Source organism: Drosophila pseudoobscura, chromosome 3, assembly GCF_009870125.1.
Source record: "Drosophila pseudoobscura strain MV-25-SWS-2005 chromosome 3, UCI_Dpse_MV25, whole genome shotgun sequence".
In the NCBI taxonomy this organism is placed as follows: Eukaryota; Metazoa; Arthropoda; class Insecta; order Diptera; family Drosophilidae; genus Drosophila; species Drosophila pseudoobscura.
Window position 1 is genome coordinate 19,894,890 of NC_046680.1, and position 15,834 is coordinate 19,910,723.

The window sequence follows — 15,834 nt, forward strand, 5'->3', positions numbered from 1 at the left end:
GAATGAAAGAAAAAATCGGAAAAAATGCAAGCCAAGTGGTTGCCGCCCGACAGAGATAGAGTGACAGAGAGGGAGAGAGAGGGGGAGAGAGAAAGAGAGAGTGGGGGTGATGGTTGGGCTGGGTGTGTGCCACCCCATTAACTGGTGTCCACCTCCGTCTCTGTCTTTGCCCGACTCTCTTGCTCTGGCTCTTTCTCTGTCTGTTTCTGTGTGTAAGTGTGTGTGTGTGTTTGTGTCAGTTTCAGCTGCTCACATAGTTGGCCAAAGATAAAGGTGCCGGTACGGTTGGTGCGGGCGCGGGCGCTGCGGCAGGGGGAGTGGGTGTCGTGCCCCAGCCACACATGCAATGAGGCCAAAACGTGGTAGAGCAGGAGAATGGTGGGGGCGAGGGCGGTACTCGGTGGCGACGCATTGGGAAGACCCTCAAGTGTTGGCATGCAGCAGCAAAAAAAATACATAGCAATAAATATAACCAAAGCACATGGCAGAGCAGACACATGCATGTGTCGCAAATAGTGAGGGGGGGGGGGGGGGGGGCGGAGGGATGGGGATGCGGGTGGCGGTGGCCTCAACACTAAATCATCTGTGCATGTATGCAATGTATGTGTGTGTGTGTGTGTGTCCACGTTGACCACGTTTGCTAAAAGCATTAAAGCAGCGCCAGCATTAATTAACGCTTAGCAAAAATCGAATCTAAGCTTAACCCCAAAAAAGTGCAAAAAAAATGCCAGCCAGGTGGCAACGCTGAGTGCTGCCAAAGGGCAAACAATATCCCAAAGAATAGAGCGGAATAGGGTGAGCCTGGCTTTAATTAATTAGCAAAAGAGCAAAGCCATATTTAGGGTGAACCTTGTTTCAAATATTTTCCGCACAATTTATGCAAAACGTGTGTGGTGTGGTGTGTGGTTCCTTGCGTAACGAAACAAAAAGTACATTCGTAAAGCAAATTTTGGAAACAGAACACATCAATGCACATCGTTCCGGAGACTCCAGTCCAGTGACCGGTCCCGTCCCGCATTTGAGGAACAGCAGCGCAGCCATACAACATTTTCAAGGCGAATCAGACGCGCCAAAAAAAATAAAGGGGCCACCGTACAAAAGCAAAAGCCGAAATACGCACCAAGCAAGATGACGACGACGACGACGACGACGTCACGCACACACATGCAGGCGACCCAACACACACTCTGACAGCGGACAGAGAAGTTGCGGTCGACGGCGACGCACAGCGGACAAGGAAAACACACAAAAGTACAAGGGCAAATACAACAACAAGAGGAACAACTGCGCGAAACAGAAAATAAAAATGGGCGAAAAAGTTGAATACATAAAGTGAGGGAGGAGGAGAATAAGGAGAAGGAGCCACGCGAAACTCCAAGAACATGTGCAGAAACAACGGCGACGACGACGACGGCGGCGACTACAACGGCAACGAAAGAGATACAAACAACAAACACAGCCAGCGTCATCGTAGCTGTAGTCGTAAGGCCTCCAATCTCCCCCCACCCCCCTCGACTGGCCCACAAACATCAGGAGAATGGGAAAGAGAACGAAAAAAAATCGGCAACTTGTGGAGGTTAAAGAGGGGTTTGGGGGCACAGAGTGAGAGAGAGAGAGAGACAGCGAGAGAGAGGAGAGGACCGAGTGGTGGGGCGCCCATCACAGATGGCCGGCAAAACTTTTGCAGCGAAAATATAAAAATGGAGCGCACGTCTGTGACAAAAACAACAAGCAGGGGAGAAGGAAGTGGGAGTGGGAGAAAGAGCAGGCAGCATGAATGGGAAGTCGTCTGCCAGTCGCCGCAAGAAGAAGAAGCATTTCCATATGTGTGTGTGTTTGTGTGTGCGTGTGAGGTTGAGGGTGGTGGACCCCTGGACCAACATTTGAGCCATTTTTTTTTTTTGCTCAGCAGCGACTTGAGTGCGAATTCAAGAGAGAAGAGAGTCAGCGTAGACACGTTCCATGCAGTGCCGCCGCCACCACTGTACCGCCGCTGTAATGGTTGGTGTCTCGGCTCAAATGGTTGCTGCTTAAATAAGCTAATGTTAGCACTTAACAGCGGTACGGAAATTATGTTAATTGTGGCCAGAAAAAACGTACTTCAATCTCAATTAACATGGTCAAGAGAAATATACTCTGTATGGTATAGGAACAACATATGCGCCCACATAAACGGATATCCAAATCTTTAACCCTTGACGAATGTTATGAATATTAAATCTGTTAAGCTAAGACTTTAGCCGATCGATATTACACGTGTCTATGGAATTGCCATATGGAAAATAATCACAAGAACTGCCATATGGCCAGAGCGACAAGTGATAAAGCCGATTTGCAGCGGAGAGAATCGGAGAGTAAGCTGAATATGTGTTTCTATATGTTCTATACAGAACCTTTTTATCTGCAGGCAAATAAACCACCAAAATCGGTTCACTATACCTTTCACGCGACAAAACCTCGATTTGTTCCCCTGTAAAAACCAAACAATAACTCAACAAGCTCTAATTTACTGTCTGCTTTTATAGTATGAAAATCGGAAGAACGGGAAAAGTTAAAGATTTTTCTTCTTGATTGTTTTGTTTTCATTGAAGTTGAGACCTCTCGAGAAGGAGAAATCGATCGATCGCCCTGCCCTCCCTGCCCTTGAGCATGCCCCCGTCTGGAATTCAATATCAGTACGTTCCATATTCCAAATGGGGTGTATATATGTATCATCTACTCTTAATATAGAGGTGGGTATGGAGGAATCTGCCCCCCTCCCTCCCACTAGCGGCAATAGTTAATGAAGCGCACAACACAAATGACAATTAGAATGGGGCGTTCCTCGTCAAATGCAAAGCCCCAAAGCGAGGCATCGACAAGCACAGGTCCCAGTGGGGTTAGGGGTGGGGTAGGGTAGGTATAAGCAATGTGGGGCCAGAGAGAGAGAGAGAGAGAGAGGGAGAGAGTGGTGCCTCCCCACTCCGATAAAAACGACCCTGACAATAATTTCTCCCTCTCTCTAGTATTTTTGTGCTCAATTTAAACAAGAACAATATTACCGAGGCTGTTTGCTAGCCTGATGTTTGTTGACAAACCGATTAGGAGGCGGTAATTGTGTGTACAGTGCGTTTCGCGTGTGTCAAGCCAGTTAAATGGTTTTTAGTTTTAGAGAAGATTTCGGTATTTCATCTAATTATATCAGGGGATATTCGGATATTCGAAACAACCTTTTTAAAAATCTCTCAAAGACCATAGATGTGTTAGATACGATAGGAGTTTCGATAATCCCAATCAAATCGGCTTTTGCAGATCCTTTGATATATCGAGATATGAAGTTTTGACCATTTTGGAGGAACTATCGTATGGACATTCCTGTGTTTGGGATTCCATACAATAATAAATGTTAAACGGAATAGAAATATTTTGCATTATTTTCCTATTCAGGAATTATGAATATTTTAAGAGATTTGAAAAGATTACCACAGATTCATAGTTGAGAAAATATTTCCCTACATCACAAAAGTCGACTGACATGAAAATCCATCTACATCGAAGATGGTTTCCTGCAGATGATTATTTATATGTTCTAGAGAGTATAAAAGTCTGGAACAATCGAAGAAATTGATTCATTTCGAGCCAAATAAAACTCGTTATCAGCTTGTGGATTTTATCTGAATAACTTTGATGGTCTGAAATGGTTTATTATCTTTAGAGCTATTTATGCAGATATGTTCGGATATTGCCAACAATAATATAACCAACAAGTTTGATAAACAGTTCAGGAGGTTCAAGAGGAATGGGACAAAGGACGGGATAGCCTAGTAGAAGACGTAGAAGATTATATAGAACTTATATAAGTTCTTCTATAAGATTATAGAAGTATATATTTAGCAATTAAATCACAGGAAAATGCTCTCAAAAGGTATTTTCAATAATACAAATACAAGAAAAGAAAGAAATGAACAAATTTCCATTATAAATTATCCCTTAAAGGGGTATATCTTTTATGTATATATTTTAAATAAAAAAGAAGACATAATTCTTTGACGACTTTGGATTAGATAGAAATAGCCTGTTTACGGTAGGGATGTGTCATTGGGAGACTCAGTTTCCCAGTGGACTAGTGACCTTTTCGAAGTCTACTAGGAACATTCGAATAATTTTGCACATTCTAAAAAGGGATTCAAGTTCTCTCCTAAATTCTCCCCGCGTTTTCCGTTAATCCTAATTTCGGTTGAGCGCGAACTCACCTGTAGTTCCGATTCGGTGACATCAATCTCACCGCGGTAGACGAAGTCGATGATTGTTTTCAGATCTGTGAATATGATATCGGCGGGTAGGATGATTGTCGGATGTTTGCACGGGTTCTCGAGCAGGAGCTTTTGAAAGTACGTCGAGCAGGCGGAGAGGACGACCTGGAAAGGGTTGAAAGATTAATGTCACGGCATATCACGGGGTGCGGGTACGAGGCCGGACGGGACCTACCTTGTGTGCCTTGAGGGATCCGTGTTCGCAGGACAAGGTCACATCGACAAAGGAGAGATCTTCGCGCAGTTGCTGGAACACGGATGTCATCGTGTTCTGGTAGTTGTTCCATCGCAGGCTAAAGTACTGATGTCCTCGTACGGCAGCCATTTTGCTTGATTCTCTGATTACGTTCCTCCTCGGCTTTCTGTGTATTTTTGCTCCGGTTTGTCCCGTGGGTTCAATGCTTGTTTGCTCCTCAAGCTTCCTCTGTTGTTGTGGCTCCAGTGACGTGTTCAACACGTCCAAGGCTCAGTGCTAATGCCGGTGCCGGCAGCCCCGCTGGAAAAACACGAGAACCGTCAGGAAAATGTATATTTGTATGCATGTATCTGGCTGGCTGCACAGCACACACCCACAATCCACTTTCATCAATCAATCTAGAAGAGAAAAGAATCTTCCGTTTCGACTTCGTTGCGGAATGAAGTTCCCGATGCAACTGAGACCAGGGACGACGACACACAACCACATGTTGAAGTTGCAAAATGAAGGAATCGTAGTCATTGTGTCCGGGGAGAGCCGAAGACAGGTAGGATGTCTTATCGATGGACGGCGGGGGGGATATCTGATGGCCTGCCGTCTATGGACTTATTAGATATTTATTTCCTTTTTGCAGCAGTCGCAGCACCATCGTTGGGCCACCACACACTTTTGGGCGATTCAGAAAAGTTTCGGTTTTGCGCATTTTCATGTAAAAGGGCTGCGCCGCCAGGCTGGGGCCCGGGAAAAAGAAGAAAACCGAAACCAGTTTCAGTTCAACTTATTTTTTTCAATGGCACGTATTGGGGCCAGGCCAGGCCAGGCCAGTCCAGGCCTGGTCTGTAGTCTGTAGTCTGTTGTTGGGGCATTGTCGAAAATGTGGAATGTGCAAAGGATGCTGTGCTCCTCCAAGAGGCCCTGCACTGCCGCACAAGCCATACAAATAGAATTTAAGGGCAACGTGCAGCGGGGAGGGGCTCCTAGCCAGACCGAAGCCAAGTTCTCGCTGGAAATGGCAGGCAACCCATGGCGGGCCATAAAGTTCATCCAAAGCCATGCCACAAGAGGTAACTAAATGGGAAACCAAAGGGTTAAGCTGCAACCGCAATTCGGATCTGCTCTGTGGCAAGTTGCATGCCCGAAACAGTGCAATAACCGCAGGAGAGAGCCCAGAGTACATTAATTATAAGGTAGGATCAAGATAGTCGTTGTCCTGCTCTAGCATACGCATAATCCCTGCACCGCAGATCCGAAATTTCAGATTTCACATCAAACAAGTTGCCTTTGTCGCCTTTCTCTTTTCGCCCACCCCTGCCAACCGAAAGATGCGAAACCAAAACAAAACGGCGTCAGGAAAAATGTAAAAAAGGAACAAGAAACGGTGTTGCCACCCACTCTCAAATTCTCTCTCGCTCTCTCTAATCAGCAATCGCGTATTACGCGGCCGATTTGTTGTTTTGTTCCTGTTGCTATAGCTCCTCGCCTTTTATTTTTCTTCTTCTTGTACTACACCAATCGAAATTTCTTTTCGGCGGCTCCCTGTTGCTCTTGCACACACACACACATCCCACTGGCCGCCTCTTGGAGCCTCCTTCGGTTTCATCCTGCTCCTTCTCCTGGCCGTTTATTTGGCAAATGGATATTGTGTGTGTGTGAGTGTCGTGTGTGTGCAGCCTTTTTCACTTTTCATTGCTCTTGAATATTTTTGCTCTTATCCCGTGGCACCCTCTACACACACACACACACACAGGTTCACGAGCGTCGGGCGGCGGCACCTTGGTCTCATCTCATTCTCCGCTTAGGCCAATAGAACAATCATAGCAACAGTCATTGCAATGTTGAACACCAAGTCGAGCAATTGAAATTTTGTCTTGAGGCCCATATTTGTTTTGAATTTTTGAGCAAACGTAATAATGGCAAGGCACGCTATGCTAAAACGATAGACGCGATTGAAGATTAAACCGATTAAAAAAATTCTGAAAATAATATATATTCGAATATTCGTAGGAAAAAATCATATTTGACCCACTGTACCTGTTTCGGGCAACTTCGGTTTCGTTGCGTCTCTTTGGATATTAGTGCATGAGCAAGCGAGACAGCTGTTTGGTCGCTTGGCCGCTACGAAGAAGCAGCACAAGACAAATGACAGCGCGCTGCGGAATGAGTGAGTGAGAGGTGGTGTGGTGGGTGAGGACAGAGGACAGAGACAGAGGCGAAGAAAATGGATTTTAAACATTTTTGTTTTGATTATTATTGTTCTTGTTCGTCGCAAAACTTTGCGAAGCAGAATAGACGAAGAGAGTGGGTGAGTGAGAGAGCGAGCGCGCACGAGAGCGGGAATCGAATCAAAAGTGCAAGTGGCTTCTGGTGGTCGGGGACGGGGGCTGCGGCTGGGGGCGTCACAGTGCCCCCTCGGAGTGTATGTAAATGTAATGCTGAACAAATTTTATTTGCAATTGAATCCAATTGAAATTGTCCTCCTCTTCAGTCAGTTTTTTCGTTACGTTTCACAAATATCTCGGCCTGCGCACTGCCCGCTTTGGCGAGCGCCAACTCTTATTTTTAGTTTTGTTGTTTCTGCTGCCGACTTACCTTTTCGCTATTTATATTTTTGCGTTTTGCGCTTATTTCGCTGCTGCTGCTGCTATTGCTGCGGATTCTGCTACTGGTATTGCTGCAATGGGTGGGACGAGCTCATCGCTGCCGCCAGCGTTCAATTTGTTGCTCTTTTGCATAATTTGCGAGCGCACGCAATACGTCGACGGAATGCTGTGCTGCGTTGTGGGTGCTGTGGGTTTGCCGCCTTCTCGCTAACGTATTACGTAGTCCTAGTGCACGGCGATCGTAGTAGCTGTAGCTGTTGCTCGCACACACACTCTAACACATACGTGTTTACCGCCAGTTCTTTTGGTTTATTAATTTTTCGTTTTATTTGTATTTCTACACGGTTATTGCTAACCTTTTTCTCTACGCTTCTATTCTACACTGTTCTTACTCGCTCACTCGCTCGCACTGACACTCACACACGCGCACGCACGCACCGACCGTCAGAGCGATTGGTTTTTCATAATTTGCAAACTTAATTTATTCTTTTTGGCTGGCCATGCTCATTGCACTTGCTGTTGTTGCACTTTGCTCGTTTCATTATTTGATTAGCTCCAGTTCCGAGTTCGCCTTCGTTTTCCGCACTTTTTCCGCAACGCACAGCCCAGAGAGGACAAGGAATTTCGGTGGCAAAACGGAATTTAAAACAATAATTATTTTTTCAGCTCGTCGTTCATCGCGCAGTGCTCGTGTTCGCCATTTTCGTATGAGGCTGCCAGACTGCCGGAACACGGTTGCCTAGTCACATCATTTGATATTGATACTTTATTCATTTCTACACGTATTTTAATTGGTTTATTGCCTCGTTAAGAGTTCATGTTTCACTTGAACACATTTTTAGTTAACCAAACACGATTATAAATCAAGCATTTATGTCGAGACTTGTCCGAGGTGGCAACGCTTTATCATTTCTCTTTTGCCTTCCATTTATGACACTGTTTGTCTCGCTCACTCTTGCATGCAATTTCGCATGATATATGATAAAAAAAGGTAGGGCTAGTGCTGCCAGACCGTGCCGAGGCAGACAGCGCCACCTACAAAATCAGACTAGTATGACACTTTCGATAGGTGTCGCGTAATCGATAGTTTGGCGGTTCATTTTCGAATTCAAAATCTCTTCTAAGCAATGCTGATCAAAATAAATGTTCTTTTAACCGCATTTGGCACCTAAAAAGTGTCCAAATCCCCAAATGTGTGCCTGTGTGTGTGTGCCAAAGTCTCCAGCAAAGTTATCTTTATGTATTTATAATTAGGAAATAAATATTCGCGACCAAAGTCGGCATTTGCATAATGAAGGCGAAACCATTCAAATGAGTTGCAGTTTTTCCCTAGCTGAATGCGCAAGTGAGTGGGCGGGTGGGCGTGGGTGTGGGTGCGGAAGTGGGAGGGAGTAATTGGCGGTTGACACCATAAACAAAACCAAAAAAAAAAACCGCTCGACTGAACGCCTATCCATCGATCGCGCATACAAAACGACTGCTTTACGGTTTTCACAAAGCGAAAGATACATACATAGATACATTTACATACATTTGGGATGCGTGGATTGGGGTAAAAGCGGGCTTACGTTACGTGCCCCGCCGGAGTCAGTCGCTCAAATGCAAGCTAATTGACATTCATGAGCCCCAAGGCCGAATACATTAAAATAATTGCATGTTCTAGCAGTGGCTCCACAAAAACAGCCACAGACCCCCCAATCGAGTTTTTCCATCATAATTTCCAGCATGATCGCCCCAATGCTGATGCCATTAAGCTCCCATTAGCTGCCGTGCACTCGGAAAAATCGATCGAATCGGGATGGTCATCCACCGGAGAGCCAGTGGGGGAGGGAGTCGAGTCCGTGCACCCCCGAGGTCTGTTCAGCAATTGATGTGGAAACAAAACATGCATATGTATGTGTATGTGTGAGAAATTAGGGAGGAGTTAATGTTGGTGGCGCATTCAACCTTGTCGTGTCACGAGGTGATGTGGGTTGTGGCTCCACACTTGAGGTCGAAATAATAGGCACACTTCAACATATACATATCTGATCTGCCGTATCTTTTTATTGATTCATATCTATGAAAACTTCCTCTTCATTTCGTTCCAGACTCCACCCACCACCCATTCAGAGAGGCACAACAACAAAAGAAACACACAAAAGATCCCTCTCCCCCCACCCCACCGGCACAACGCCAGCAGCAGCAGCGATGCTGACGTCGCCCACTCGGCTATGTTCGTGTCGTCGGCGCCTCGTTCCCATTAGTTTTTGGGATCGAAATTGGAGGGAGCGCGCTGCTTTGCTCCAAAAAAAAAAAGCGCCTAATGCAAAGCCCAAGAGATAAAGCGAGAGAAGAGAGCGAGCGCAGGCGGAGAGATGGAGAGCAGAGCGCAAAAGCCAGCAATGAGAGGGTGACAGCATTAGATGGGTTCTCCCCCACCCCACCCCACCCACCACTGGCAGCTGGTGCAATTAATGCATATTAAGGTCAGTGCGCGCTGCTGCCCTGTTCTCTTCCCTTCCCCTCCCTTCGCTCCACTGTTCTGTTTAATGAAAGTCGGACCAACAGATGGCGCCACCAGGCCTGAAAGTCTCAGGAAGTTCTGTGCCGCTGCGATAAATCCCGTTAGCGCTGATCCATCCAGATTTGCATCCCTGGTGGACCCTCCCAAGGCAAAGAAAACTTCTAATTCAGCATGAGAACAAGTTGAAGGGGAAAAAAGTTAACGAAAGGCACCATATACAGAGCGATTGACGTCATTGGAAGGTGGTTTTTTTTTTGTTCTCTCTCGATAGAAAAGTTTATGTAAGTTTGTGGGCAGATTTTATGAGTGTCTGTGTGTGTGTGTGTGTGGTGTTTGTGTGCGTGTGTTAGTGCGCGTGCTGGGCGACAAGTGCATTTCTTGAATAGTGCGCATGCACTCAATCCCCCCCAAGCACACCCGCCGCACTCCCTTCAGTGCAGCCCCCCACCCGGGCAGAGAGGGAGTCGAAAAGCTTTTATGAGTGTGCTTGTTCTACTCTTTGTGTGTGTGTGTGTGTGTGTGTGTATGCACAGCAATTTCGTGTCATAAGTGCATAAAAATTGCAGGCCCTGAACAGCGGTTCAGTTCACATGACAAGCTGACAAACATTAGATTTATCAGTGTTCCGCCCCCCACTCGCTTTCTCTCTCTCTCTTTCTCTCTCTTCGCAGCCATTATCTTATGTTTTTGCAAAAAAAAAAGCAATAAGGAAACCTGCCCTAGAACTTTTCTTACATGCATGCCATACCGACAGACGCGTGTATATACATATGTATGCACCTGCATACCTGTACATATAGATAAATGAATGTATGTACTGCCACTAGCTATCTCTATCCCATTCTAGTTGCAGGTTTTATTGACGTGTATTTCACAACGAAGCCCTTCAATGGATGCCTAGCCCACTCCCACTGACGAACTAGACTCTAGAAGTGCATGCACACACACATGTACAGGCACAGTAGTCGCCACTCCTCATGTACTTTTTCTCTAAACAATATCCTGTGATATCGTACTTCCCCAAAGATGGGCTATTTTGCTGCTAGATTCTACTGAAAGGCTGTGTATGTTGTTGTTGGCTTCTGGGGACCGACGAGCAGACGTAGTCGTAGTGGAAGAGGAAAACAAATCACAAGGCCAAGGGTTCCAACTTCCGAGCGACTACTGTATGCGGGCTATTATGTACATATATTGTACGTTTGATGTGGGGAAAACGACAGGTGCTGGATTTTTAACAACTTGCACCGCCCCTAAGCGTGTTGCGGTATGCGTTGGCAGGCAGCAAGACTTTGAATATCGGCGAGAGATCGAGGAGGGCACTGGCCCCCCCAAAGATTACTAATCTCTCGATTGCCATAAAAGTTCCACAGCTCGAAAATCCAAAATCTGCAGTTCCAAGGCCAAGATGCGTCATGCAGACCCCCCCCCCCCCCCCCCACTCTCTACCTGGATGGTGTGTGTGTAGAGCTCTCCCACAGCGATGTCTGGCTGGCTCACCTTGTCCATGACATAATGCTCAGCTGAGTGAAGAGTTGTCCACAGTTTGCAATTTATAATTGTTAATTAAATTTAATTGCAGCGGCAAATTAAGCTTCGCTTCACAGTTGGTTCAAGCAAGGGTCCTTCGCTCCTGCCTGCCTCCCCCTCCCCCTTCCCCTCCCCCTCTCTCTCTCACTCTCCCTCTCTCATGGATGGGCAAAGCTCACCTGGCAACAGTAAATAAGCACAAGACGCGAGGCAAAAGACGAAAAACCAAACATACTTCATGGCGCTTTCGCGTGCGCTCTCTCGCGCTCTCCCTCTCTCGCTCTGGCGTTGTGTCGGGGCGGCCTGTCTGTCTCGCCTCTCTCTGGCACGAGGCTGGCTCGTGCGGATCTCATGCTCTCTGTTCAGTGCACTCCCACCGCCCCCCCCACCCAGAGAGGATTGTGTATGCATCTGTCTATCCCTTTTGCGTTGCCTGGCACTACCACCTACCAACTACCCCACCCCCTGCCCACCCATACCCATACCCAGCCGCTCGATCTGGGCTCCGCTTGTTTCAGTTTCTGTTTCTGTTGCTGCCTTTGTGTGTGGAATGTTGAGGAAAACGGGAACGGGGCGTTCTCATTTAACGTTATTAGGGTAGTTTTCAGCCTTAGTTTGCTTTGTTGTACTTTGGCCCTGAAGCTTAGTTGCCGCCTCAATCGATGTCGCCGCCACCGCTCCAGCAGGGCCAACCCAACGCCACCCCACGGCGAACCGAACTCTGTGTCTGTCTGTGTTTTTGGGGTGGAAATTCTCTCTGTGTGTGTGTGTGTGTGTGTGTGTCGGCGTCGTCGGGGATCATCATCAGTGGACCGAACCGACCCCGCGACTCGAACAAAACCAAAACTTTGCGCAGGGTATATTAGGCAGAGGGAAAGGCAGCCTCCGCTGCCCTTTATGCACCTAGGGACGCGTCTTTACCTTGCTTTGAATATACCTCGATTGTTTCGCTGAGGGTTTCACCATCGTTGTTGTTGTTGTGGGCTGAAGCTGACGCTGGAGCTGAAGCTGACACAACGTGAAATTTACTTTATTGTCTGTCCGTGTATGCCATTTCAAAGCATTACTTTTCGCTGATGCGCCCTCGGGGCGAGTCAGTCAGTCAGTCAGGCGCCCACACCCATCTCCATACATGTAGGTACACCTCTGTATGTATGTCTCGCTGTTTGTGTGCCTATCTGACCATGGGATCGTCAAAAGCTCTCCCGTGCAAGCGAACGGCCCCAACATCAAAAATCATTTTTGAACATTTTTTTTTCTGTTTTATTTTTTGGGGTTTTTGGTTTTGCTTTTTTTTTTTTTTTTTGCATGCAACTTTCTATGTGTGTATAAATCTTTTTTATATGTAATTAACTTTTATTCCGCACTTTGTTTGTTTCTTTTTTTTTGCTGCTGCGGCTGCCTCCAGCCTCTTTGTTGGCTTTGGCAATTGCAAAAAAAAAAAAACAAAACTTGATTTTCGGCTTGTGGGGGGTATAAAAATAACTGCTTACGATTTGCCGTGTCGTCGTGTCTCGGTAAAGAGCAGGCCGCCAGTCATAATTCGGAAACTATAATTGCGCTTCTTGAGATTCTGCCTGCACATGATGAACATTATATGAAACATTACCCCAAACAGCCGCAGAAACCGGAGCCTGCAGCAGCTCTAAAGTATCGTATGTACTTCCCAAATGGTGATGATTCATGCCATAGCTCCCACAATCCCATATATAAACTATACTGATCGTATAGCAAGGCAGACAGAACAATTACAGACTTGGTAGGCATAGATCAAGACCTTGTCGTTGCTGTCCAAAATAGGACGAATCTAGAAGGTTAAACCTACATCGATCTCTACAGATTAAGATATATATCTATAGATGGATAAACCCTAAGTTCATGGTTTGATTGGTCTCTTCTCCCTAATTTACTTCTTTGGAGTTTTCTGGTAACTCTTTATGATCTCTTTTGTGTTTTCATGTATTCCCCATCGCCATAATATAATGCAATTTTAATCATTGAATTTGGCTGGAATATACCTGAGCTATAGGTAGATCTATCGATGCTTATAAGCATCTCAGCTCCTGAATTTATTTCCATGGAGTTTGCCAGTTCCTCGAACAACTTAATCTGGTCTTTTCATGATCTCTTTTATGTCCTGTTTCATTATTATAATAATTAGTATCATGTACTTAACCTCTCACAACTATCTCCACCTCATAAAATATTTTGTTATCCTCATCATTTTTATACTACTGGGCAAGCCCCTTGCACATTCGCTTCGCTCGTCTCCGATTTATCAAGAATTTAAGTGCGGAAAATAATATGTCTCAAATGTCACTGCCGTAGTAATAACTAGATTTAAAAACATTACACGGATGACAGTTTCGAAAGCAACAAAAAAAAAACACTTGATGGACCATGATTTTTCAGGAATTACCGTGTACTTATTATCAATGAAAATAAATTTCGGGCGACCCAGAAAAATAAAGAGATACTAGAAGCGTGACCCCTGCCCACTCGCTACGCTAGCTCGCGCCGATAGGAGTAAAGTATTGGGCGACGACGACGATCCGAAACTACTCGTATTTTATATGAATTATTAAATTAAATTCAAATTTTTCTCCTTATCACAATTTGTAAGCTTTATTTTAAGCCTGCAAATAATTGAAGTTTTCATTATCTTTCACTTCAAAGATATAAAAAAATGTACTATTTCACGTCCCAGGTGAACCCAGAATTATATTTATCATCTCAAAACAATTTCAGGTTGGTTTCCATTCTCCAAAGCACCTTCTACTCTACTTAAAAGACGTCGTCGTCGACGTCGACGCCCGCGCAGCCGAAGATCATCGAGATCTGAGAAATTCCGAATATCAAGAAATAAAAGTTGAAAATTTGGGTTTTCTGCTTTTGGCATGACGGAGCGAAGAAAATATTTGTCGAGTTGGAAAGGTGGAAGATCCAAAGACTCCCAAAACTCGTTTTGCTTTTTGGGGGTTTTTTTTTTTGGCAACATTTTTTTTTTCCATTCTGAAGCTGGCAAACAACAGGCAGAGTGAAAATCTGTGTATGTAGGCCGCACCCTAAAAATGGAATTTACTGAATTTGTCTACTACAATTCTAGCCATATATGTGGAACCGCTTAAATGAGAAAGCACTAGTCTTACGAGTGAAATATTTGTAGATTTCAATTGAATATATTTAAGGACACGCACATAAAACAAATTATATTTTTAAAAACCTGTTTTTCTAACAGTTTTTTAAGTTGTTTATTGTTACTACTATTATTACTTAAGAGGAAACACCTGGAAAAAAATTAAAAATATCCAAAACTCTAGAAAAAAGGTCTATGCTGAGATTCCCATCCCAAGACCCAGTTAAATATTCTAATAATTAAAAACGAAATGTTCTATGGAGGTTAAGACTCCTGAAGTTCGAGTAATACTAATATCTAACAATCCAAAGTCCAAAAGATCCATGCAAAAATCCTTTTCTATCGAAGATGGATGTATAACCGTCCAGTTAATTCTGGAAAAAGTTCTCAATTGGTATGCATATGTAGAATCTCCATTTAAACTGGCATTACGAGTAGCTTTAGGTACAGAACGTTCCATAATTCCATACATTTTCTAAATATTTCTGTGTGGATCCCTAAATATCGTTGATGTTCTTGTGGTTTATACCGCGTTTCGGTCCACTATCTTTTGTTTCTACTTCTGTCTCCTCTTCTTCTTCTTTTTTTTTTGAAGGCGAATACAGCTGTTCCATAAAATTCCTTTTTTGCGTTTAAATTTAGCAACAGAAATTGCACAAGACAAGGGGGAAAACAAAAAATGCAAGCACAAAAAAAATGTTTATTTTTATATATTGTGGTGAAACTCATTTACATGCATACTCGTCCCATATGCACTATAGATACATATGTATGTACATATGTATATACAATGAGGTGGAAGAAGGAGAAGCTGGCAAAGAAAATCAAAAAGGAAGCAGCCAAAGTTCCAGAGTGACGCCTACTGCGACTGCGACGTCAGCAGAGTGCGTGGGACGGACGCCAACTCTACTCGCTCTCGGGGGGCATGGCTAACCTTGAAGTCGTCTCGAAATACCCAGCACGAAGTGAAAATCTCTGGGTGTATCAGACCAATGATAAAGTGTGTAATGGGTATTCCTTGTTCTGGGGACGAATGCAAGCCATTTTAGATGTGCAAAGGATTTAAGAGCCCATCAAGTCTCTACCAGTGTGGGGTACCTGCTTGGTCGATCATTCCTGATCGAAACGAATTCGCCGTCGCCTTGTTTGCGGTTTGGTTTCAGTTTGCTTTTTCGCTGTGCTTGCCGCCGCTGCTGCTGCACATGCATACAAATGTAAATTGGAAATGCAAAGCCAGCGCGCTGCTGGCAACATGGCCACAATTTCTATAGAACCTATACAGCCTATATGCATGTACATACATATGTACATATGTACATATGTATGTACGTATGCACAGCCCAGAAGAGCAGATGTGCTGCGTTGGCTCCCGCCGGCGATCTGCTCTGCCCTGGCCCCCCTCTCCATTCGGGCGGGTACCTTGAATTTTCCCATTTTTATGCGCCCCTCACGAGCGCGTTGCCTGCTCTGTTCTCCATTAATCTGTTTTTCGTGTGTTCCGTTTCGTTTTTGTACGTTGTGTGTGTTTGTGTGTGTGTCTGTATAATACATTTATTCTCTTTTTTTTTTGCATGTTC

General features: G+C 44.9%; 1 protein-coding gene and 1 long non-coding RNA gene across 4 annotated transcripts in view; both read right to left on the minus strand.

Moving 5' to 3' along the window:
* psq (BTB-domain-containing protein pipsqueak) overlaps nt 1–8,000 on the minus strand; it is a 47,805-nt gene extending 39,805 nt beyond the window's left edge. The window contains exons 1-3 of one of the 3 annotated variants that reach the window (XM_033378390.1): nt 7,078–8,000; nt 4,468–4,788; nt 4,233–4,397 (exon numbers count right to left, since the gene is read on the minus strand). In XM_033378390.1, the coding sequence (XP_033234281.1) occupies nt 4,233–4,397; nt 4,468–4,617 (315 nt within the window). In that variant the 5' untranslated portion in view covers nt 4,618–4,788; nt 7,078–8,000. The remainder of the gene's footprint in view (nt 1–4,232; nt 4,398–4,467; nt 4,789–7,077) is intronic. The other 2 variants (XM_033378389.1, XM_033378391.1) reach the window with 2 other exon arrangements.
* Nucleotides 8,001–14,937: 6,937 nt separating this feature from the next.
* LOC26532444 (uncharacterized) lies at nt 14,938–15,565 on the minus strand. The gene is made up of 2 exons (XR_004468877.1): nt 15,356–15,565; nt 14,938–15,280 (listed from the first exon to the last, which is right to left on the minus strand). It is a non-coding gene; the product is annotated as an uncharacterized lncRNA (long non-coding RNA).
* Between the last annotated feature and the right edge of the window lie 269 nt (nt 15,566–15,834).